The following is a 26,068-nucleotide window of genomic DNA, read 5'->3' as shown; positions in this document are numbered from 1 at the left end:
CGAGTTTATTTGTGTTTTTCGGCTTTATGAAACTGATGTGTCTTCTGACTTATAATGTGTCTCTTGATGTTGATTTAAAATAATCCTCAAAATACATTGTGAGACAAGAGTGACAATTTGAAGCAAACAAAAAGAGAATTTCCTTCATCTTTTAAATGAAAGTATCAAAATTCAAAGTATCTCTTATTCGAAACAAATATTCTAATCAGTAGCTTATTCATTTTGAGACAACCATCAGATCAAAAGACAGCAAGCTTTTATGTTGCTACAACTGATTTTCCTGGACCAGACTTGATACAAAATAGAGTAGCTTCAGTACCAGAATGGATAAGTGCTCAGAGTGGCTCAGCAAAAAAAAAAAGGCTTGAATGAATCCCATTCAAAGTCTCTGAGGAGAATTGAACATAGCTGTTCACAGAGACTCCCCATTGAGCTGGAGAAACAGAGCACACTTTTTGAACAGATAAAAAAACGCAGATGTGATTGGGAAACAAAGACACATCTAGAAAGAGCTCAACCTATAATTTCAGACACAAATTATCTCAGTTTCAATGGGGTGATTAAAATAAAATAGCTGGGAAAACTACATAACCAAATCTGTGTCACATATTTCATGTCAACAACAAATCAAAACGTTCTTTGAATTTAGTGTGTCACACTTCAGGACGTCATGGGGTTTGGGACATTTGTGACAGCATTGTTCTTCAAATCTAGAGACAGATGCTCTTCATTTTGAAGTCATGAAAATAGATTTTCACTCCCAGGCAATGGCAAAATCCATGTCCAGGGAGCCTGCCTATATAGAGTTAGACTAACTCTATTAAGATCAGCAAAAACGGGCTCCGAGTGGTTGTCAGATAGGAATCTGAATAAAAGTCAAACCCTTACTCTGACTGCTGAGGCAGAACAGTGAAAAATGTAATCTAATCAAGAAATAAAGCAGAAGTAGCGCGGCATGTGCACGGCTTAGGAACCGAGGGTCGCAAATGGTGGTCCCAGAATAGACCACGTACAGATGTTGGACTTGGGCAAGGGGGCTTTTACGGCGCTGTGTATATAAATGCTGCCAACTCCTCCAAAAACTAACATGGGTTAAATGCAGAAAATAGACTTCAGGGTGCTCTGCTCTCCGTGACATTTGATACAATCTGAATCCTCCATTTCCAGAGAGTGTGCAGATAAAAGCGTTCAAAAGTCGATAAACGAAAATCATACAATCAGAAATGTACAGGAAACCATTTTAGACTTTGCGGGATGCCTGCATGTTTAAAGAATTACCCATGCTATGCAAAATTACATACCATGTAAAGATAAGTCTGCAGTTGCACCGCCAAAAAGGCAAAAAAATTTTTTTTAAATGCCTGCTTCTATTTTTAATCAACATCACAGAAAAATGTGGTGTCCTAACCAAACAATGAATAGAGCTGGGTATGACAGCCAGAAGAAGTAAATCATGGTGGACAGAATGAGATATATGCTGTTAGGACGAGAGGATACATCAAGCAATGCAGTGGGGGGGAAAAAACCTCGCCTTGTGTTTTCTCTGTGTTAAACTGGGCGTGAGACTGGGAGTCAGCAACAGTGAAAAATTGTGGTTATGACTTGCGGTTTTCACTCAGCGCTGACATCTTAGCAGAGCTCTCAACAAGGAGCAAAGGAGGGGACAAAATAGACCTTTCAAAAATGTAAGAGGCCATGCTGGTACCTAACATCGTGAGAGAACTGACAGAAAAATAAAACAACCCTGTGTGTGCGACATCAAGTAAAGTGCATAGTTAAGAGAGAATAAAGGTGGCTGTGACTTTGACTGTCAAACGCTCTCTGTTTTTATTCCCTCTGTCATTTTTGAGAGCAGCTAAAATCCCTACACGACCTGAGTACATTTTACAAATATAACAATATGTGTACATGCATAGATTTAAAAAGAAAATACAATTGGATAACATTAGTCATAAGATGAGAGTGCTCTTTGACATTAAAGGAACAACCTCTGTTAAACTAAAAATGATACTCTTCTTACACTTACGTTTTTGTATTGTTTAAACTTCTTTCTTTATGCTGAGCAGCTTCATTATGGGTTGATATGAAATTGGAATATATCTTCTCATCCAAGAAAGCTAAAAAAAGTATTTCCCAGAATGTTCAAATTATAGTGCTTTAAAATAAACCATTGTTAAAAGGTTGAATCTTTAAAGACCCTGAGTTCCATTGTTTGGGTTTTAGAGATTTTTAATGCACGTGACTTTTGTTCAAATATGTGGGTGAGGCAATAATAGAGACATTGATTAGATCAACCTATATTTTCCAGAAATGTTTTAAGATATACGAATAATCTGCTTTCATCTAACTTAAATTGCCTTTACCCCTTCTTCCTCATTAAAACATCCAAAAGCTTTGAATATGAAACATTGTACATTACAAAAGTTGGACTGCTGGAACCAAGATGTCTCTTTGAATTCACACTCAGTAATTGTGCACTGTAGTTTTATATTGTACTAAAAATCCTGCTTGTATGTCTTAATCATAGCTTGGAGGTGAGCAAAGAGACTTTACCCCTTCAGAATATGAACGTTAAAACAGTCTTCAGGTGTCAAACACAGTGACGCTTAAACATCACAGTCAAGGACCAACATGAAAAACATACACTATAAGGGAGGCCATATTTGATTGATAACATCAAATGGAATATGAATACATCATCATAGATTTTGTCTTAAGGGTCGCTCTTTCTTTGCATCCATGCTGGCATTTCTGTGACATTTAAATTGAAGTTAAGGCCGTCTGTCATTGCAATCTGGATTTTGTCTGAGATTTAATGAGCGATATTCAACAAGTCATATACTAACACTGTGTAGAAAATGAGTTTAGTTTAAAATGGGTCTTCAATGATTTGATACTGTTGTTAATGTTTTCAAGAAATGCCTGCAGATCAGACATTGGGAGGCACTATTCAATCGAAATGCCTTATAGGAATGGTCAAAATGTAATTTGGGGATACTTTCTGACAAAATGATGTGTATATTGGTATACTTTTATTGTTTCCTGCTTCCTCATTTTAACCAGCAAAGTTTAATCTCCCATCATTGGTTGGACCAATAAGTCATTTAGATTGGACGTATCAATACAATTTAGTATCTGATATCTCCTGTGATATTGTGTACATAACTGATGGTTTGAATTGTTGCAACCCTCTGAGCTTTATGACTGAATAACTTAACATTTTTTCCCTTGCTTTACATGTTTTTATACCACCTCTGAATGTGCTCTGTACAATATCTAAATCTGATTGTGTATGCTTCTCAACTCTTTCGTCTTCTGACAGGGCTGAAAAGTGGGCTGCAAGAACATGAGGCGGAAAACTGCAGGCACAAAACACTGAGGGAACAAGGGGAAAGAGGACCGTCTGAGATCTGGCTAAAAAAAAATGCACTGAAGGAACACGAACTGGGGGAAAATTGGGAGAGTGAATTTAGAGCGGAGCCATGCACGTGTCCACACGCACACACCTGCAGGCGGCAGTACAATGACGCCTTGTTATATCCACTCTCAGTGCAGCCAGTGTTCAAGGCAATTATCCAGAGAGTTGCCACACCTAGACAAGCCCAAAAGTGGGCCACAGAGCTCCAGTTGGACTAACAACACCAGCTGTGACGATTAAAGAAAACACTCGACACCTCCTCTCCCAAACATTTCCTCACAACTCCCATCAAAATAGCTAGATGCCATATGCACCAAACACAGCACACAGATTGAAAACTGTGTCTAGGAAGCGGCTTTGCTCTCGGCCAGAAATTGCCGGAAGAATGTAAACAGCGTGCAGATGCCAATCATCAGTTCAGCCATACTGGAGCCGGTGACATGTGGGAGGACATGGGGAGAGGAAGCTGCCTCCTTCTCGTTACTGTCTCCGTCTACACATCAATGTGTCAAGGCCGTCTGTCATCGCGAGCTGGGAAGTGTCTGAGATTTAATGAGTAGGATTCAATAAGTCATATACGTACACTAATAGTGGCGGCTGGTGGAAATTATTTAACACTATGTAGAACAAATTTGCATGGTTTACCTATAAAGAGAAAAAGGTCCTTCAATCGTTTTATACTGTTTAATTCATCAATCTGTGGTGTTCAGGGGTTAACCAGTAAATCACTAATGTCATTCACTTCTTCCTTTAAGTTTCCCTGTCCCCTGTCTATTTCATTTGTTAACCCCATTTCACAAGCTGCTTCAACAGTTAAATCCATTAGTAATTAATGTACAGATTGGCATTCATTATTAATTATTCATATATATATTGTAGTTTCCATCCAAGATATCAAAGATAATTGATTCCTGTATAAATTACACGTGTTTAGTCATACTTAGTGCCACAGCGATCCCCAAAACATTATAATCGTGTCTTATTTGATAATGAGTTTCACAGATTGAGGGAGCTGTTATACAGATTTTAATTAAGAAAAAAGCAATTGTATGGTAATAGCTTGGTAATTAGTGTCGGAAGATACAGTTTAAGTAAAATGAAAAAGTTGGATTAGTGTATCCCTAATTACAATTCACTCTACCAAAAATAATTCTGTCAAATATACTTTTGTTTAAAATCATGAATGTCAAATTCAATTAACAATTACAAGAAATGTAAAGCAGCAAGTTCTCATATTTAAGTTCCCGTACCTATCATATAATAGATATAGCTATACCTTTTAAACTGACAACTTGGTGTATGTTTGCATTTCGGAAAAAGGAGACATGTGGGCAGCAGGTTTGATATATGTAACACTTAAAGAAACAGTTAAATGTGAATATGCATATGTTTTTAGAGGAAAGTCAGTGAGAGTTTTTCTAGTTGAACAAAAGTCAAGTGGTGATTGTGATTAAAATGTCTTGTTATTGTGGTCTCTGTCAGTGCACTTCAAAGGGATTCTCGCACTCTCTGATTAAACATCCCTCCATGTACACTTGTTGAGAATCAACACAAACTTAAGTTTCTCAAGAAAGAAAACCTTTGCCTTGATAGTGAGACTGATGCTTAAAGCTGTTGTTTAGCATTGATATTCTTGAACAGCTGAGAGATTTTTCTGTTTTTTAAACCCACTGATGCTAATAACATCATGGGTGTATAGAAACACCTCACGTTTTAACAGTTTTTGGAATAGATTCCCCCTTTAATGGAGCGTTTCTGCTCTCATTGAAGTTGAGATAAATGTTTTATGTGAAAATGTAAGCCCTCTGCTAACCTAACATAAGGGCACATTGTATGGCAGTGAATTCCTCTGCACTATGCCAGCCAGCCATGGTTTTGAGAAGTCAGTGAGGCTTTAAGTTCCTGTAACACGTCCAGGAAAAAAAATTGATGGGAGGGAAAAGCTTGTGGAATGGTTGGTATTCTGAAATGTTGTTCTTCGCCACAAGTTTATTTCTGTCTTTCATCGAGGTCCAGGGAAACATTCCTCAGCCAATCAGAAAGCTTCACTCTCACACATCACCACATTTCCCCCATCATAACATACTGCTAAAACAACCAATAGTATAGACAACAACTTAAGAACAGAAAAAACACATATCCTGGCCAGTGTAAGAGAGAAAATCATACCAAGTGAGCGCATAAGATTAATATTATCCCACCTTTAAGTAAACAACATTCATTACCATTTCACACAAGATAAATGGGATATAGTTTAGCCCTAATAATTTGAAAAATTCAGAGGGCAAAAGCTCCCTTAATAACTCAGTTTAATCTCATAAACAGGATCACTTTTGGAGTACAGAATTAAAGATGCAAAGTAGAAGAAGTTGGGCATAAGAGTTAGTTTACACATCTCATTTAAATACTGTATTAAGAGAAAGGTGAAAATAACTTACCAAACACTTATCTCACTCTCTACACTCTCTGCTGGCTGTCCCTCTTCTTCCCTCAGTGTATGACAGAATTTCCCAAGTTGTTCCTCTCAACAGCCTCCCTCTCTCTCTCTGAGACTGCCAAGGCACACAGGGGATAGGCTCTCTCTCTCCCTCCCTCTTCTCTCCCTCTTCCTCTCTCTCTCTCTCCTCCCTCCTCCTCTCTCTCTCTCTCTCTCCTCTCTCTCCTATCCCCCTGTGTGCCTTGGCAGTCTCAGTCTCTCTCTCCCCCCGTGACGTTCTGACCGGCCTGCCAAAACAGCAAAAGGCTGACATCTAGGGGTAAAGCTATTGCTCTTAATATAATTAAATCATTCTCTGTAGAGCTGACGGCCCACTGAGAATAGAAAGTAATTTATAGGCTAATTTGCTCTGAATCAGTAGGCGATATAAAAGCAGCAGCTGATGAATACAAATGGCTTCTTATATTTAATACAAATGGTCAGCCATAGGCCGTGTGGTCGTTTGTAAGCAAATTATTTTTTGGAACCTGCGTTTCTCAGTAATATTCAACTGTAATTGTAGTTTAATAGATCAAACAGGACCTGTGACGTTTCCTGTGGTGGCTTGTGATAACTATTAGCTTATGGTGTTAAAAATATCCGTGAGTTTGGATTGGAAGACAGCCATCTCCTCGTTACTGGTTTGTAAACATGTATTTACTAGACTTTTGTCAATGTTTTCACACAGTTCTGTGTTTGCTGTCAAATACTTGTGTGTTCTTTACTTTTTCATTGTGTTTGTTATATTTGAGGACAGAGCAAAATGTTGCAACCCATTATAAAGAGTAAATGTCGCATTAGCACCCCAGGAACAACATGCTGATGGCTTCGTCTAGTGCTAAACACTAACTACAGCTGAAGCTGATGGGAATGTCATTCATTTTTCCATTACTAAGTCATAAACAAAAGAGTTGGATAAATTATGATGGCGCTAAACTAAACAGTTGCAAATGATTGAAATAAATGCAATTCATGCTGATGCTGGAGATGTTTGCTCCAAATAGAATGACAATCCATTCATTAATTGTTGAGATGTATGCTATCCATTAAAACCTAAAATGAAAACCATTGTGAACATCACATCTCAGTGATTAGGATTCCTCTAGTACCTTTTTAAATACATCCCCAGGATAAGTAGAACTGTCAAAAAAGTCAGAAAGATTCATCCTCTGAGGTTTTTTTAGTGAGAAACTATTCAGAAACAGCTTTACCGTCCAAGTGTGCTGACACACACAGGAATAAGACTCCAGTTTCAGTATTTACACATCAGATTGTTACTGTGTGTACAAGGTTGTGGTAATCGAGATGCTGGATAGCATGGATAATAACTTTATTAACAGAAGTGGGTTATTCTATTATTATGGCCAAGATCAAAGGCTACACCTGGGACTGGAAAACATGCCGCTGCATCAGAGCACCTGAACTACAATAGATGGAGCAGTCAGGGCTTATGCAACCTGGAGACAAGACCCAGCTGCCTCCAACTTCCCCCACCTGGAACCTGCAACACACCGACACAACACACACACACACCGACACAACACACACACCGACACAACACACACACCAATACAACACACCAATACAACACACCGACACAACACACCGACACAACACACACACCGAGGCCCCGGGGCCGTCAAATTGTGCATATCGGGCAACAGTGGAGAAGGTAGTCAGATATTCGGTAAATAGTGTAGAAATACTCAAGTTTTGTTTACAAGTACAAGGATGCAGTCAAAGTATACTTAAAATATATTTTTGATAAGTATTAGCATCAAGGTCTGTCTAAAGTACCAAGAGGAAAATTAGTCATTATGCTGAATGGCCCAATACAGAATAATATTATTGGATTATAATTCTAGCATTACTTTAATGATGCAAGTAGTGAAGGTGGCACTCATTTTAATTACTTTATTATACTGCTGGGTAGCCTAATAACTAAAACATTCTATTTATCTCTCAATACATCATAATATTTTACATTGTGTATGAATAAAAATATTCGGAATCTGCAAAGTAACTCAAGCTAAAAATAAGTATGTAAAAAAGTAAAAGTCCAATATTTCCTTCTACAATGTAGTAAAACTATTCTTGCAACTAAGCATGAATAAGCAGGCCTAAATGTTATCGTGACAAATCTGAATTTCTACCAAATCAATCAATAAGTAAACAGAAAAACAAAGAAGAGAGCACACAGAGTTAATGTATCTTAACCTCAGTGATGTAGGTTTTTGTTTATTTTAACCTCAGGGCAGAGATTGTTTGTCAAAGGAAGGTGTTCTCACAAGGAAACATATGAAGCTCTTTGCAATTAGGTTATGGATTCTATATATAACAAATGATAACTGTGAGATATTGGTAAAAAATGAATATGTCAGTAAAGCAGACCTACAAGGTTGGTAATTGAGTAAATGACAGTATTATTCTACTGCTAAAGCCTGAGGGTTGAAGTATCGTTTTTTAACATACACTGAAAGGCGAGCAAGGCAATTACAGCAAATGGTTACTTAAATTAAATTGTTCCCATAACTTATTGCAAAAATAAGAGTCATGTTCAAGTGGCTGTAACTGGAGGGCAAGAAGATATTTCAAGAACAGGTGGCTAGGAACAGTTATTGAGATAATCAAGCAAGCTACATCACATAATACAATGGCAAACGATTAGCAGACTCTGTTCCCTTGTGTTATTAAATATATTACTTAAACTTTGTATGTAATGTTCGGTTATCAACAGAGTAGTTTAACTCTTATTGCATGGCAGTTATAAAGGTTTAAGAAGGGTACTTACTTAATGTCTTCAATAAGCTTTGTACAAATGCTTTTCAAAGAGGTGACTTGATCATAAGGGCTTATACTTACCTTTTTTTTTTTTTTTAAAAGAATATCAAGACTTTTACTTCTAAAGAAGTATTTTCATACTAGTTTTGTTAAATACATCAGTCACCATGTGTTACCTCGGCTCATACTGTAGTTAAATTAGGTATGCAATTGTGGAATAGTGGAATAGTGTACACTTAAATACCATTTTGAGATACTTGTACTTTACTTGGGTAACCTTTTACACTTGTTCTCCATACATTTGGTCGGTTAGTATTTGTTGTACTACATTAAATCATATTTAATAATATAAGTTACTTTGCAGATTCAGATGATTAATACTAAAGTCTTATTATTTATGTATTTTACTTTCTCTAATCATCTGCTTTATCAGCTGCAACAACAACTGATACTTTTGTAGGCCTAAAATAGACATAAAGTATAGTATTTCTGCGTCTTCCATATAAGTGGAACTTGTATTATACAAGAATAAGGCAACATAGCTACATCTGTCATCCGTGATAAGTCACATTTGTAAGACTCATATTTCTGAATGTTTCTTTCATTGTTCTTAGAGAGACGGGGATTTATTCCTTGTTTCTGCGCGAGTTTACTGGTCTTATCTGTCCTGAGCGCGTTCCCGCGGAGTCCTCCCCTCTCTTGCGTTGCGCGCTCCCGTCTGGCTGACATTCCGCCTGCTCTCACGTGCTTTCTGTGTATAAAAGGGTCCCATTCTCTGCTCATCATGTCCTCTGTGTCACCAGACAAACGGAGAAAGATGGAGTCAGCACTGAACCAGCTGAAGAAACACACTGTGGTGGTGGCAGACACTGGAGACTTTAACGGTGAGATAACCCCTGCTATTAGTGACATGCTAATGTTAGCTTGGTTAGCATGCTAACTATCTGAGCAGGAAATATGCAGCTATAATGTGAATGACCGCCATGTCAAGTGGGAGCGGCAAATGTTAGCATCAGTAGTAATTCATTTACACCGAAGGGTTAGTGTTAGCCAGCTAACTGTCAAGCTAACTAACTCCCAGTAGGTTTTACAATAGTTTACTGTGTCACTACTATAGTTCACAATCTTATAAGCCGATTACTTGTTAGTACTGTTACCTATTAGGCAGTAGCTGTTGGCTACTTTAGCAACACTAGCAGAAACTCTAGTTACTGACGTGACGTGTTTGCTAATTCAATCAATGAAATATGCATGTATTTTGTGCATTAGCAACTTCCCAAAATAAACACTTTTCAACAATCTACAATTTGCACTTTTGTTTATTGTGTACAAATAAAAATGTACACAATACAACTAGGTTATGCCAGTGTGTTCCCGGAGTATGCATAGTAACTCAGCAACAGGGTGTAAAGGGTGTGTGTTGCCCTTCCTCGTTAGTCTCTTTCATGCCGCAGAGCAAAAGTTCACCTTACTCAATGGACCACAATGAGGAACTGTTTGCCGTAATACAAATGCATTGTTTTGCAAACCAGATTTCCTCAGTTCCTCATCCCGAGTTTGCAGACTCAGGATGACATGACAGAACTGGTCTGTCAGCCAGGCGTGACTGAGCAGGCTGATAAAGCTGCTCTGGTTACACTGCAGGAGTGCTGGCGTAAACATTTGCTAAACTGATTCAATTACTCTTTTTAATTTAGACAAAAGAGTGATTCTGTATTGAGGCATGCTGCATACACGAAATGGACGCAGTCAAATAATGATGTTATATATAATGGGGTTTCTCAATTAGTTGTTTCAACAGAACCTGGTTATCTATTTTTTACAACGTGTGTCATTTTTGATTAACTGAAAGCAAATAAGAAAACTAGCCATAGTAAATAATAATTAGTTGCAATTTGTCTAATCAAATACATTACTGCAAACTAATCGAGTTGAAACCATTGGCTTTGCTTAAAAATCCACATGAATATTGTAGGATTTCTCAGGTTTCACTGGCAAGTTCAGTCATATTTAAGTCAAGAAGCATTACATAAGAATTCCAAGAACTTGTTGAAACAACATTGCTTCACTTATATGCAACTGATTGGGAAGAATGTTCTTGAAAGAAGCTTGAAAGTAAATGGAGGGGGGGGGCACTTGTGGCATCTAGCACAGGATTACAGGTAACTGATTAGCCTGCACAGTTATTGATGGTTTAAAGAGAGTGGGGGATTAGGCTCCTTGAAGAACTGTTTACAACTGCTTTGTGCAGGTGACACACTAACGTGAATGTTTTTTAAGTCTTTCCAAGTTATTTTGAGAATAAAGTTTGATGTGTATCCAATTCATTAGCAGTTGTGCCATGCGAATATAGTTGTGCACATTGTTGATAGACAAATAAATTAGGCCTTGAAACAATGAACTCCTCATTCTAAACTACACATCTTGTCAACTTGCACAAAAAAGTCATCACTAGTGATATCATATTTATAGTTTTTTATTTGTGTTCAAGCTTTCTATCATAACTTAATACTATTTGCCCAAATGATGACCTGCATTGTCAGTGGAAATATATTCGGGGTGGCTATTAGAAAATAAAAAATGACACAGGTGTTAGGGGCACCAGACTATGTTTAGAAAAACTTTTTTAATCAGCAAACTTTGTTTGTTTCTTGAACTGTTGGTCACAAGTATTCAGTCCAAACCTGCTGACCTGCAGATGCATCAAATCTTCTTCTTTTTGAAGTGGGGGTTGAAAGATGGTTGGCCCTATAACAGAGAGAGGCTTTGTTCTTGGCCTGAAAAGCTAGCAACAGCGAGTACTGACATAAAACCTGTGTGCGTCATGAAAAAGCTACTCACACATATCAAATTTAAATCTGCTGGTCAGTCCTGTAAACTACAACTGGATGTTTCTAAGGTCAAGATTATGGAATACATTAACACTTAATTGCTTATTAAACCCTTAATAACCCTTAACATTATTTAACTCTTTTTGGTGCTAAGATTTTTCAGCACTTAGGATTCCTTTAGCTTGTTTTTCCAATATTATGTTAGCAGTTTGAACTATTTATTCTTACTGAGCATGAGAGTCTTAAGAGTTCCCAGCAGCATATACGCTGCCTTTGGAAATAAACAAAAGACTATTAACATACATTAATGATACTCCCACTCCTACTGAATGTGCTTCAGACTCTGAATAGGTTGGTTTTGGAGGATGGTAACACAAATATTTCTATGCAATAGATGGCGCCATTCTTTTTTTATCTGACAGCAACACTATGTTGTTTCAGGGTTTCTAGGGAATCTGTGAGTTGTATTAAATCCACAATTTTTAATCCCTTACCCTTTTTTAAGATTTTTTTTTATTTATTGTCTTGAAGACAGTCCTTTTTAACTCTTAGGTTTGTAATTGTAAATAGTGTTTTGGGATTTTGTAAGAGACCTTTGGACAGCTTTGCCGTGTTTTAACTTTAATATATCTGTTTTGAATTATTAGGACACCTACAGTGAGTCTATCCTGGGAGTTTCTCTGCCTCATTGTGGATCTGTGTGTCACTTCAAACCAATCTTCTCTCTACTTGTCTTGCAGCCATTGAAGAGTACAAGCCTCAAGATGCCACTACCAACCCGTCTCTGATCCTGGCTGCTGCCAAGATGCCAGCCTACCAGCACCTGGTGGATCAGGCCATTAAATATGGCCTCGCAAAAGGCGGGTAAGATGTCAGGCAAAAATAAGAACTGAACCAAACACCTTAAAATCGAACCAACCTCTACTTGAAAAGTTGATGGATTACTTCAGAGGTAGTCTGGTTAACATCTGGTTAACCTGTATTTTAGAAGCCTGTAACATATGTGTCATTTACTTAAAAAAGGGAACTTTTGATGTGGTTTTGCAGATTATGCAAAGTACATACTTTTCTTTGTGCAAGGTGTGGACAAACTTCCTTAATTTACAACTGCTCAGAGATTGATAAATGTAATTCTTTGACTCATGTAACAAGTGTAATTTAACACGTTTAAAAACGTTTCAGTTTTTCCATTTGTTTTAAATGTGTTTTATGGGGTTCCTACACTATTTTTTAAAGTCAGTCAGACCTCTTCGAACTGATGTGTCAAAATTAATATTTTACATTTTCCAAAGTCGAAGATTGCAGGTTGAGATAATTTCTGCAATTCCCTTTTTTTGTGTCCCTCTGACTTTAAGTTAACCAATTTGCTATTGTCTCCTTTTCTGTCCAGAACTGAAGATGAGCAGGTAGCCAACACAATGGACAAGCTGTTTGTGAGTTTTGGGCTAGAGATCCTGAAGAAGGTCCCAGGCAGAGTCTCCACTGAGGTGGATGCCAGGTTAGTGCAAACATGTCACAAGGGGGTTCCCAAATGTCAATTGTACTTTAAAAGTAACACTTTGAGGGAGGCCTAAAGTGCGTGCATACATCAGGTAATTTGTGACCATGTTGTTTCTTACGTCATCACTCTAATGTGAAAAACGTGTTTACTTTTATTTCATGTTGACTTTCTTGGAGGATTATAGGTAATCCCTTTACAATGAAATGCTGTCCATGAAACCTTCTTTAATGGTCACACATGCAGAGCACACAGCACACACAGTGAATTTGTTCTCTGCATTTAACCCATCCTAATACCAGGAGTCTAGTACTAGGAGCAGAATACTTACATTGTCCCTCATAACATTATATTTCATGTCTTTAAATTTAAAATCAGTCTGCATCTGCATTACTGATCAATAATTGGTAACATCTTAGTCAATTTTACCTTGAGGAAAAACATTTGCTTGGAGAACTTGTGTGGTACATTTTGCAGCACAACCTATAATACATTCCTTAATGCTGATTTTGAGTAAATGCAGTCACATTTAGATGGCATTTATAAAGCACATTCAAACTCAATGCCATGTTAGGCAATGGGCTAACCGTTTGGAGCCAGGGATCAAACCTCCCCTCCGAGCCACTGCTGTATGTTCAATATATTATTACTATTCAATTATGAATGGCTGTATCTTTCTCTTTATCTAACAGATTATCTTTCGATAAAGAGGAAATGGTTGCCAAAGCCCTGAGGATCATCGCTCTCTACGAAGAAGCAGGCATCGACAAGGAGCGTGTGCTCATCAAGCTGTCATCCACATGGGAAGGGATCCAGGCCGGCAGGTGAGCGTGAAATGTTAACTATGTTCGCCTACCACTTATATTGTCCGTCTCAGTTTACTGTGTTTTACTAATGTATGATGTTAAAAGGTTTTTTATAATGTTTAGGTACGCTAACCAATTTAATTCTCCTCTAACAAAAAGTTTATTCAAATAAAGAAAAAGAAACCAAAACAACACATACAAAATTATAATAAGTGCTTATACAAACATATTAAGCAAGTCCCCAAATACAGCACTAAACTGCGAGGCATCTTTTATTTTTTTGCACAGTGGTAGAACTTGTTCTTTTTATGTACTCATTTTCTATGACAAACAATTATTAAAAGTTTGTCTATTAAGTTTTAACTGTGTGACTCATAATGTTTTCTTTAAAATAATTACTGGGTTCTCAGTAGGTTTCGGAAATAAAAGAAAACACATGACATGCAGAGATATTCCAGGCAGATTGTTGCAGGGAGACGGCTTTATGAACAGACATTTATGACACTGCTGAGTGGAAAACACATACAGTGCCTTTGCTGTTATGCATTATGAAAGCTGTTGACGTACCAAAGAAATTAGGCTTATGGCTCAGTGCTTGACATTTTTTCATTTGAATAATTGCTTTAATTAAAATACATCTTTTGCACAAGTTTCTACAAGATTCAAAAAAAGTTTTGCTTGGTGAGACTTACGATCTTTTAGATCTGATCAGGAAATCCCTACGAAAGAGAACATTTCGTTTTTACATGCGCAATAGGGCAACTTCATGAGGCATTTCTTAAGGACTTCTACACATCACTGTAATTCCTGAGTGTTACTACAAAAATCTACATTTCTACCTAAATCAAAAACCTGTATCTCTATTAACTGCACTTTCTCAATTTGATTGCACATGTTTAACCCTTTAATTTCTCCTAACAAAAAGACAGCAGTATAATCAAACCATAGTCATGTTTTCATATTCTGGTTGAAATGTCAGGCAAAGAAAGAATGCATGACTGCTTGTGACAGGTTTTCCTGAGTGTATTTTTATTTTCCGTGCAGGGAGCTGGAGGAGAAGCACGGTGTTCACTGCAACATGACCCTGCTGTTCTCCTTTGCTCAGGCTGTGGCCTGTGCAGAAGCAAAGGTCACGCTCATATCACCCTTCGTGGGGCGTATCCTCGACTGGTACAAGGAGAGTACAGGTCGCAAGAGCTACGAGCCACAGGAAGACCCAGGTAACAAAGGCTGTCCTCAGTGTATGAACGTTGCATTCAAGTGAAAATATGTCAAAGGTGCACCGAGTATTGAAGCAGTTTGTTTAAGCTGTATCATGTGACGCTTTGGTTCCGAGAAAGAGGCATCTGTAAATCAGTGTATAATATTTTTGAGTGAAATCAACTTCACACTCTAAACTCTTTAAATGCTCTTTTTTTTAATCATTACAAATGTGCTAATTCAGAGTTATTTTCCCTTTAACAACTGATTGGCTCAGTCAAATAAATGGAAGAGTTATATCAAGTCATCAGATTTGGGACTGTTATGGGAATCCTGATGGTGCATTTAGGATCTTATCAAAAAACTAAACAAAAGGAGGAACAGCAGAATTAAAATAGTATTCCTGAGGTAACCTCCTTCTGTTTTAAACTTCGAATAGCCTGGACTTTACTTTGAGGAACTGCTCATTAAGTCTGACACTACAGGTGCTGGCATGTGTTCAATCTGATGAATTTGAGCTTTAAAATGTTCTTTCGTTTTCTTCCCTAGGTGTACTGAGTGTGACCAAGATTTTTAACTATTACAAGAAGTTTGGCTACAGCACTGTGGTGATGGGCGCCTCCTTCAGGAACACGGGGCAGGTGAAGGCCCTGGCAGGCTGCGATCTGCTCACCATCTCCCCCAGCCTGCTGGCAGAGCTCAGCCAGGACCACAGCACCATCACAGAGATGCTCAAAGTGGACAAAGGTACTGTCTGGGGTCCAAAGGCTGCCTCTGCTAGGTGCTGCTATTATCGTTACCCAGCTTTATTTTCATTGTGCATGGACATTCAGGAAACTATTGGAGTCTAATTTGGGGTTCTGGCCACTGCAGCTGTTATACCGGTTTCTTTAAAACAAATAATAAAATGGAAGTATCAAAAAAGTCAACTTCTGCTTCAAAATGTGCAGCTTTACTTTTGTTATTATGAAATACATATTTTCATGATGTTCTTTGTACTGGCTGCACCCCGTGTTCATGACAATAATGGTGCACTGACACCTGCTATTAAAAAGTCTTCCCTGTATGTCATCCTTTTGTCTAGCAGGATAATGGTGTTGTTCTTAAAGAGTCATCTCCAAACACTGAGACGAGATGGAATTCAAAATGTTTCACATGACACGTCAACGGCTTAATCTTAGATACAGAAATGTTTGACTCTGATGGTTTGTTTGCAGCAAAGGCCTCTGATCTGGAGAAGATCCACCTGGATGAGAAGGATTACCGCTGGCAGCACAACGAGGACCAGATGGCCACGGAGAAACTGTCCGACGGCATTCGCAAGTTTGCTGCTGACGCCATCAAGCTGGAGACCATGATCAAAGTACGGTTTTGAAGTTTTTTTTGCCAAATTTGTACAAGCTAACAGTATGTCTTAAATATGATCAACATAGAAACTGTATAGAAATTATTTATTCGTTTTAAAGGTGTTTGACGAGCTTTGTTTCCATTCTTTGATTCTTTTTTTATCACAGGAGAAAATGCTCAATGTCAAAAATGGGAAGTGATGGAGGGATGTGACGTCGCATTGACAGGAAGTATAAGGAGTAAGCAGAGTGGCTTCTTTATTTCCAACTACCTGAGGGAAGATCCAGAGCACCAGAAGGCCTTCCCTCTCCTCATCTGACCAACTCCAGTCTGGAATTAATTGACCAAACATTATCAATGCTAATGTGGGTGTGGAGTTCCTGTAAAATAGTCTAGAATTTACTCCAAATGTTTGCAGAAAGGGAAACACTTTGTAGAACAAATGTCTTAATGAGTCTCTTTTAGTAAAGTCTTGTGACTACTAGAAAGGACCCTGAGCACGTTTTGCCAGGAATGGACCACAGTTTTGCTATCATGACCATTTGGACCAAGTTGAGGGCAGAAGATAAAGACCAATATACCATCATTCCTCACAAAATGATATTTTGCTCTTTCAATAAATAAAAAAATTCTCCCTCAATACAGTTTTGTTTTTTGGTTGCTGTCTCTCCGCCAAGGAGGTTATGTGTTTGGCTTGTCATTTGTTTGTTTGCCTGCAGGATTGCGAAAAAACTTCCAGAAGAAGTGGGTAGTGTGGGCCAATGAAGAACACATTAAATGTTGCCGCAGATCTTAATCACCGGGCTAATGCACCTTAATATTTACTAATGGAAACGGCCTTTGTGCAGTTCTGTGCTTTTTTAGTTTAGTTCTGTCTTTGGCAACAAATCTGAGTTACAACAGTTGGCACACACAAAAGAATCACTGCATGGTATTTTTACTGGATGCCACATCAGCTGAGTCATCCTGTAGATGTTAACATTTTTGTCAATCCCTCCTCCTGACACTTGAGTTGTGCGTCGTTTACCGTCTCTGGTCGAGCCAGTTGAACTCCATTCTGTCCGTGCGCCAATTTAGCTGAGCTCCTCCCGACTTTAATAACAAGAAAACATGTCCTGTATGCTCTGAACGGAGACACAAAATCACTATTAAGGTGGGACTTCAACGTGTTTGTGTGAAGAGGTTTGAGGTAATGATTAATTAACTTTTTATTGTATACGTTTGATTTCCTTTTGTTTGTGTTTTTATGTTAATAACATGAGGGTTGTGGATATTTCACATTTCTAGTTTTAGCAACAAAGAAGTTAGAATGGCTTATAATTTATGGATTATTAGTTCTCTTTGTGTAGTAAACGAATTATGAGGCGAACATTTTGTGAATAGGCAACAAACTTTAAAAAAGAGAAACAAGTTGTGGGTTTTTTGGGAGCAAACTGAATGAGAAACTGATTCGGCACTGGTGTTCCAGAACTCTGTTATACACTTGGTTATAAATGTATCTTTAGAGATAAGAAATATCCACAAAATACTTGAAGTTATTCATTAAAAGTGTTGCACAACAAGTGTTTTGTGATTCAAAGTAAGCAAATTCCACCATGGAACAATTTGTTGAGAGCTCGGCATACCTGACCGTTGGCCATGACTCCCGATTTGAACCTGTCTTAAAAATACATTGTTTAAGGAATCGAAAGTCCAAAACAGGCTTTAGTAACAAAGACATTCACACAAGTTTTTTATCAATACATTGGATCATTTTAAAGTTTATAAAGAGAGGCTGTCTTTAAAAGTGTTCCGCTCAGAAGAAGAAGAAAGAAACAAATATAAAAGAAAGATTCTATCAAAATTTGATTGAATATTAAAATGATTTTAAAGGGTAAACGTGGAGTGTAATGACATCAATTTCTTAAAACAGATCCTAGATCCAAAACCATCTAAACAACCTAAATAAAAAGTAGTGATTGTTAGATGCGATCAGGGACAGATCAACAAGGAAAAAGGCCCTGGGCAAAAACATACAATGGGCCCCTAGCGTACCGTCATCAGCCTTCTAAAGTCAAAGATAAAATATTGAAATGTAAATTTCAGCTCAAAAATTATTCTGGGCTTGTATTCTAGAAATGGAATTTTTTAAGAAAATGTTACTTTTTATTGATGGATCAAATCCCTATTGTTACTCAAGACAGGTAAAAAAAAAAGACATTGTTATTCGTTAATATATATGAGTAAATCATAAACATTAAGCAAGGACAATAATTGTACAAACATAGCATAGCAATAGAAGAATCTTGCTGTTTTTGTGAGCACAGTCACCAGCCACAAGGATCTCACACACACTACCAGCCCCAAGGATCTCACACACACTCCCAAACAGAAAAACCCCAGAGCCCAAATNGGTGCGGTAGATGAGTGGATAGAACACCCCCAGAAGAACCAGCATTTCAATTATTATAATACTACAAGTGAAAATATATGTAAGTATTGATCATTTGTGTTGTTACACAAATGATCAATACTTACATATATTTTCACTTGTAGTATTATAATAATTGAAATGCTGGTTCTTCTGGGGGTGTTCTATCCACTCATCTACCGCACCGCAGCTGCACTGTACAATCGCTGGTGGACTGGGCTGTCACTCTAAAACTGAGTAGCCAATGGGGATGCACCCCTGAAAGTCCCGCCCACCTGGGACGTTTGTGTCAGAATTGAAAACAAAAAATGAGGGAGCATAAAAGAGAGAGCTGGAGCGAGAGCAAAAGTCTGATCATTGAGAAAGAAGAAACAAGAACTGCAAACAAAAACCTATGTTTGCGGCGTGCGTTGACGCTTGCCGGCGGGCGTGTCTGACACTCGACCAACAACCAATCACATGAATCTCCCGCACCTGACACACAAGCAGCGGTTTGATTGGCTAGAGCAAGTACTGGCATATGATTCGATTGGCTGACGCTTCTGCCGAGGCGTCAAAAGTGGAACATTAATCAAATTTTGCAGCGAGCCACGCCAGCAACGCTCCGACGATGGCGAAGCGTCAACGTACGCCGCTGTGTGGACGGGCCGTTATAGTTTACATGATTACACAAATGATTTGTTTGCAACTTATAGTTTTATTTTTGAAATTTATTTTACTTTGCTTGACTAATTTTTTTTTCTTTTAAACTCATAGTTTTGCTTTATTCTGAGAAAGTATTGCTTTATCTTTATGATACAAAACTAATCGCATACCCATACATCTTGTTTCACAATTGTAAATTCAAGCTAATTCAAAAAGGCTACAAGAAAAAAATAAAACTGGTTACTAAATTTAAAACAATCCGACACTTGATACAAACGAACAAGGATTGTTTGATGTCATTAATATATATTTGCATTTTATATTGTTTTATTGCAAACCGCACCGGAACTTGCGTCATCTGACTTCCGTAAATCTTTGGCGGGAGATGCAAGTATACAGGAAGCATACTCGGCTTGTTGTGCAAGCTTGAGTCGGTAGCAGAATAAAAACAAAGACAGACACATACAATCCTTTGATAATGGATAATGATGCCTTCGTTCCTACACAGGATTGGAAGAACACTAAGGAGGCGGTTGCGAACTTTCGAAAGCTTCTGCTTTGCTCCAAATGGTAAGTTTACGTTACAGTTACTGTAACGTAGAAGTGATGTAAGGCTACCTTCGGGAGGTAATGTAGCATCATTTGTTGCCTAAAGGTAAACAAAGAATAAACACACGTTACAACTAGTCGATTAACCTGCTGTAAAACCCTAGAAGACGATGCCTACAATATGTTCAGCAAGCTCACACACGTTTAAGTTGTCAACGTCCTCACCTGATTGTAATAACTTTAATTGAAGCGTTTTCTATGGGCAAAGCATGGTGATTAACTAATTAATTAATTAATTAATGTATTATTCAGAGTAGGGTTGTACGGTGAGTCACAACAGGAAAGCAAATTGGTACAGGTTAGATTTAAGTTATATTTTGACATTACTCAATTCCCCCCTCTCAGTTTCATATTATAAAAAATGCTAAACATGTTCATGTTATTAGGATATTTCTGCTGCTGTTTATTGTAAAGGAAATATCTTATTTTTGGGAAATAGATGCATGATATTGTTACAACACTGGAAAGGAAAGTCACGCCTCTTTTTTAATTGGAATTTTAGTGCTACTTTTATTTATTCTGAATATTTAAAAGAAAGATATATCATTGTTTTTAAAGCCTACAGATATCTTTTTATGTAAAACCTAGTTTTAAGTTATTAAAAAGTCGTGTTTTGTTTCGAAAGGTTTCATGTTATGTGACCAAGTAACTACAAATGAATGCAGAACTAACATACATACACATGACAGCACTACACATAGCCTACTCATCGGTTTGGCCTGAGGAGTGAAAAGATGGCATTGCACCTAAAATCAAATTGTGGATATAAGAATTGAATAGTTAGACTACAGTAAATACATGCAGAAAGCTCACAGTGTAAACAGTAAGGATTTGGAAATGGTGGGTTTATTTGGTTCGAGTGGTAAGATATAGCAGAATGTTAACATGTCTGTGTGGAGGAAATGGACATGTAGCAGTCGGGATGCTAGGATGCTTTATTACCTCCAGCCTGATGGAAAGAGTTTGAAAAGTCAGAATATCTGATGCAAGGTTAAGATCAGACTGTGGTGACAACCACCCTCCTTTGGAGTTGAGAATCTTCTTGGCTTTTTGTTTTTACAGCACAGACTACACATTTCACTGTGGAGCTTTGTATTTCCAAAGGCACAGCTCAGCTAAAATAAAGCACAGCTATTGCGCAATACATTTGTATTGCATGTATATTTTTTATTTGTAAAAATGTCAGTTAAAGCTTAAAAGAGTAAAGATACTTTTGTTATCCAAACGTTTGACCTCTTTCTTTTACAATTTTGGAATCGATACGGGGAATCGATAACAACCGGAATCGATAAGCAGAACCGGAATCGGAATCGATACATTTCAAACGATACCCATCCCTAGTGGTTACTCACGTGTTTAGCTGTAATCAAAAAATCTCTATAACTCTTTTGACATTCATAGTCCGCAGTGGATGAATTCTAACAACTTGACCTCTTACCTAGCACCATTATCCAGTCAAAGTACAACCTCTCATCTACAAGTATAGACCATTCATCTTTTTACAGACCAAAATACTGGTATTACCTACTCTGACTGTACTGACCACTTTAAAATGTTTTCTCCTCTTCCAGCTCAAATGTAATGACGGAGCCTGTGTGTCTAGGAATGTGCGAGCATATGCTGTGCAGGTAATGTAACCTCAACTAAATATATTTTTCCGTAACATGCTCACAGATATTAGACGTGTCTTATGGTGGACAGTTTTCAGACACGTGTGTAACTAAAAGCGTATATTATGGCTCCATTCTATTTAGGTCTGTTACTGCCAGGATTATACATGCTGGTTCACGAGTGCACTTAAAGGGAATGCAGTTGTTTTATTTATATTGAATAACACCAACTATGTTTGGGATACATTGACAACTTTAACGGCACTGTTGTTAAAGGCATTTCACACATCTGAAGGATATGAAGGAGAAATAATTTAAATGTTGCAGTTAACATTTTTATTGTTATGGGGCTCATTAATTTTGCAGATGAAGTGCTGGATTTCCATGGCATTAGCGTGGTTTGTTGGCAATGCATGCATGGTTTGCAGTGTTGAAAGTCTTAAGGGAATTCATGTCCCTATTAGGCACAAACTTTAGCCTTAATTTATTCCTTCTCTTCATGACTGAATAGCCTTAAAAGGTGAATCGATAAGCTCATTGTGTATTCTTCTTACTGAACCCGGTAGTAACTCCTAATCCAAACTTTGTTTATTGCTCAGGTCCTGTGCGGGCCCCGGGGCCGGAGATGGCTGCGTGGTGTGTCAGAGTCCTGCGTGGGTGAAGGACATTCAAATCAACAGGCATCTCAGCAGCATTATACATCTCTTCAGCGGGTTGGAGTCCCTGCTCAATCCTACAGAACAACCAGGTAGACGGAAACCATTACACAGCAGCTTCATTCGAACAATGAACCCGTTTATACTCAAATCCATGTGCTCTCCCCACGCTCATCTGCCACACCCCATTCTGTCAAGTGTTGACTGAAACATTTAACATTTTCCTCCGCCAATCTAATCTCTGAATGAAAGTATTAGTGGCTTTTTCCTGTGCTTTATCATCTTCTTATCGCCCATCCAGCACCCTGGTAATGACAGTAATTATATGATTCAATTAACTATTGCAATGTCTAGTTTTGCAAGTAGGTCTCAGTTTTGAGAAAATTACTACAAGGCAACTTATAAGCCGTGTAATAGAAATGTTAAAGCATCTGCAGGCTGTCTAAAGTTAAGAAATAGCTATGGGATTAACCACTACTTATGTCAAATGACTTTATTATTAGTTTGCATCATTTTCAGGTTTGATGTTATTTCCTTGTCATCTCAACAGATTCTAGGTTATTAAAAATACAAGGAGCCTTTTCGAAATATATTTTTTTCTATAGTTGCTGCAGTAAAGGAACTTTTGTTGAACCCGTTTTTCTTTTTCCTCCCACCTCTCTAGCAAAGACGTCTCTAGCCGAGATCCAAGCTCCACCTCATAGTCCTATCCTCAAACACAAGAAAAACGTCAAGATCTGGTTCAGCCCCCGAAGCCGCAAGGTCCGCTGCACCGTGGAGAAGCCTTCAGAGGTCACCGTAGCGGAGAGCACGTCTTCTGGAGAAACAGCCGCAGCACAGCCAGACGCCCTCACTGCTCCACCTCAGGACTTGTCAGTTTTCAATTTCACCACGTCCTCCCAAGACTCAGGCTCTTCCTCTCCTGAACGAAACAAAAAGGAAGAAGGGAAGAAGAGAACTAAGCGACATGCTTCAAACTGTGAGGTGATGGTGCGTGTGCCCTTGAGGGCCCCACGGATACTAAGCAGGCATCAGATAAAGAAGAACAGGCTGGAGGCTATAAACCAGAAATGGGGGATTACCGAGGAGATGAATGCTTTAGAGGAAAATGAGCTGTCCCGCGATGAAGGGCCAAGAAAGTCCAGCAAAAGGGTTACCTTCCTAAGCCCCATTGTCATGTCTGACGAGACTCTGACTGAAGTGCCACAGGGGAGCACTGATGAACTCGGCACCACAAGGGAGAGTCTCTCAGGAGGCAGCAGCCCTGTACTGAATGACCAAACACCGCCTCGTCAGGAAATGACAGACAGTGTCGACAAGTCACCGCCTGACACTCAGATTCCTGAAAAACGTCCTGACGAATCTCCCCTAAAGCGTTCACCAAAGAGATCCAGACTGAAGGAGGAGGGTGACACTTTGGAGACCACACCAAAACGGCCAAGGGCTTCCCCAGGCAGTCAGGGGAGATCCCAGATGTCTCCAGCTGTCCTGATCCCTTTTTCGACTAGCCCCAAAGGTGATAAAAGTGTCAAAAACTCAAGAAAAGAGAAAGGCGCCAGCCCAATTGTCCCATCCCCAGCTGGAAGAAGGTCTCCCCGTTCTCCCAGTGCGTCTGTTGGACGGCCCCCCTCGGGGATCCCTGCGGTCATGAAGAGGAACCACAAGGGAGAATCTCCGCTCCATCTAGCTGCTATAAAGGTGGGGAGGTTTCAAGATCCTTTCCTTAAAGGTTTCCTATTATGCTATTTTTAGGCATATATTATGGATGTCAGATATATGAAAGCATGTCTATGATGTGTTCTGCTCAAAATACCAAACAGATCATGCATTTTAGACATCCCGCATATCCCTCTATGTCAGGCCTGTTAGAGAACTGCAGGTTCAGGGTCCTTAGCTTGAAAAAAAGAAAAAGAGGGGGAGCGTGTCAGAATTATACCCCGATTAAATGACATATCATGTTCCAAACCACATCAAGGATTATTTCTGAAACAGTATGGAGCTCAAATGCTTTTTCTCTTGCTGGTTTCCCACAAGGTGAGTTCCTTTTTTTATTTCCTGCTTTTTTACACATACTCTCTCCAGTACAGGTTAGCTCTGAGTGTTAGCGATGCATGCTAATGTAAACAAAGACCATATTACGACCAAAACGATAGTTACGGCTGTAACTACGGTTCTATGAGTCCCGGATGACCGCCAGAGGCGGTGCTTTAAGCACTGGATATGTCCATCGCGCGCATGCGCAGCTCGAGTACCAATAACAACAAAGTCACCTGTGACCCACGTGACACCGGCTATATCAGCTGGTGTCTTCAGAGGATCTGTTCCTAGAATCTTCTCGCGAGCACACAAGAATTCTGAGTGACAGGAAACTCTGGCGGTCATCCGGGACTCATAGAACCGTAGTTACAGCCGTAACTATCGTTCTATTTCGTCCCAACTGACCGCCAGAGGTGGTGCTTTAAGCACTGGATGACTTATACCAACAATGTCATGAAGAATCCAAGCCCTTGCTCACCACTGGAAGCAGCGGAGCTCGGCAAAAGGACCACGCCCAAAGAATGGGGAGTGGCGACATTGACCTGATGACAACTGGAGAATGTGCCAGAAGACGCCCACGACACCGCGGCGCAGATAGTCTCCAGGGGCACCACCCTCAGGGCAGCCCAAGATTTGGAGATGCTCCTTGTAGAGTGGCATCTCAGCCCGATGGCAGGGGGTGGCCACTGGCCCCGTAAGCCTGTGCGATGGTATCGACAACCCAGTGGGTCAGCCACTGGTTAGAGGGCATAACCTCCTTTAGTGCCGCCAGGGCAAAATCAAGAGTTGCTCCCACTGCTGTATACAGGCAGTAGCCTTGATATACGCCCTTTGTGCACCCCCAGGGCACAGCAACTTCGACGTTGCCGTACTCCTGCATGTCAGCGTGCCACTGGGCGGCTGTTGAAGTGCGGTTTGTGGACGACCCGGGCCAGGATGCCCATTTGGGCCCCAAAAGCACGCCTTGAGAGTCCCACCTCGGCCATGTATCGTTTATGGAGGGGCATGCATCTCTCCGACTCGGCTCCCTTGAGGCTATGGCAAGCAGAAATGCTGCCCTTCGTGGGGCGCACCTAGCCCACTGGCCAGGGCGCTCGAAGGGAGGAGCTGATGGGCATCCGGCCGCAGGGGGCAGGTCCCAAGCCGGAGCCCTTTCGGCGTGCCTAGGGGGACGCGCCCGTAAGCCCCTCTTCATAAAGAGGGCACGGACCCGAACATGTCGGCGCGAATGGGCAGCCACATAATTCAGAGTGGGTGAGAACGATCCCTATCTAGGAAGGGACTGTTGTCTAAGCAACCGTACTGCTGTCTCCCCAAGGCAAACACGCACATTCCTTGCCCACCAGTGGGTTGGAAAGTGCTGTGAGTGCAAGCTGCCAGCCGAGCTCTTTAGCACGTTGACTGCCCGGTGCACCCTCCAGGGCTGACGCTGACCCTGACAGTCCTGCCCTGGCACCGCACTGCACCCCACCCTGAGAGACATGACCTATTGATGATGGTCTCTTGGGCCGGCGATAGGGATGGCGCCCATGGGCAATGGGCCCATCAGGAGTGACCCTGTGCCCTCCAGCCGTGACCGGGAGTGGATTGCCATGCTGCGCACCCTGACTTCCCTGTGCCTGTGCAGCCACTTGGCGTCAAGTGAAGGCTGTTCAGCCACATCTGCATGCGGCGCACGGCAGCGGCCTAAGGGCCCAGCGGCCCGAGGGCAGCCGCCCATGTCTGCCAGGGGGCCGGGGACTTG

The 26,068-nt window shown here is 39.8% G+C and overlaps 2 protein-coding genes across 2 annotated transcripts in view; one reads left to right on the top strand and one right to left on the bottom strand.

The window, feature by feature from the left end:
• trmt61a (tRNA methyltransferase 61A) overlaps positions 1-26,068 on the bottom strand; it is a 735,410-nt gene that overhangs the window by 360,342 nt on the left and 349,000 nt on the right. The gene's annotated exons all lie outside the window — the stretch shown is intronic.
• On the top strand, positions 9,370-17,001 carry taldo1 (transaldolase 1). Its single transcript, XM_010793996.1, has 8 exons — positions 9,370-9,559; positions 12,247-12,370; positions 12,897-13,004; positions 13,697-13,828; positions 14,855-15,030; positions 15,560-15,757; positions 16,228-16,373; positions 16,525-17,001. Exons 1-8 carry the CDS (start codon positions 9,460-9,462, stop codon positions 16,555-16,557), a joined length of 1,017 nt encoding a protein of 338 aa, XP_010792298.1. The 5' UTR covers positions 9,370-9,459; the 3' UTR covers positions 16,558-17,001.

This window comes from Notothenia coriiceps, unplaced genomic scaffold (assembly GCF_000735185.1).
Source record: "Notothenia coriiceps isolate Sejong01 unplaced genomic scaffold, NC01 NC01_scaffold00037244, whole genome shotgun sequence".
NCBI classification, from domain to species: Eukaryota; Metazoa; Chordata; class Actinopteri; order Perciformes; family Nototheniidae; genus Notothenia; species Notothenia coriiceps.
The sequence above is the reverse complement of the archived record's forward strand: the minus strand, read 5'-3'. Positions and strand labels throughout refer to the sequence as shown.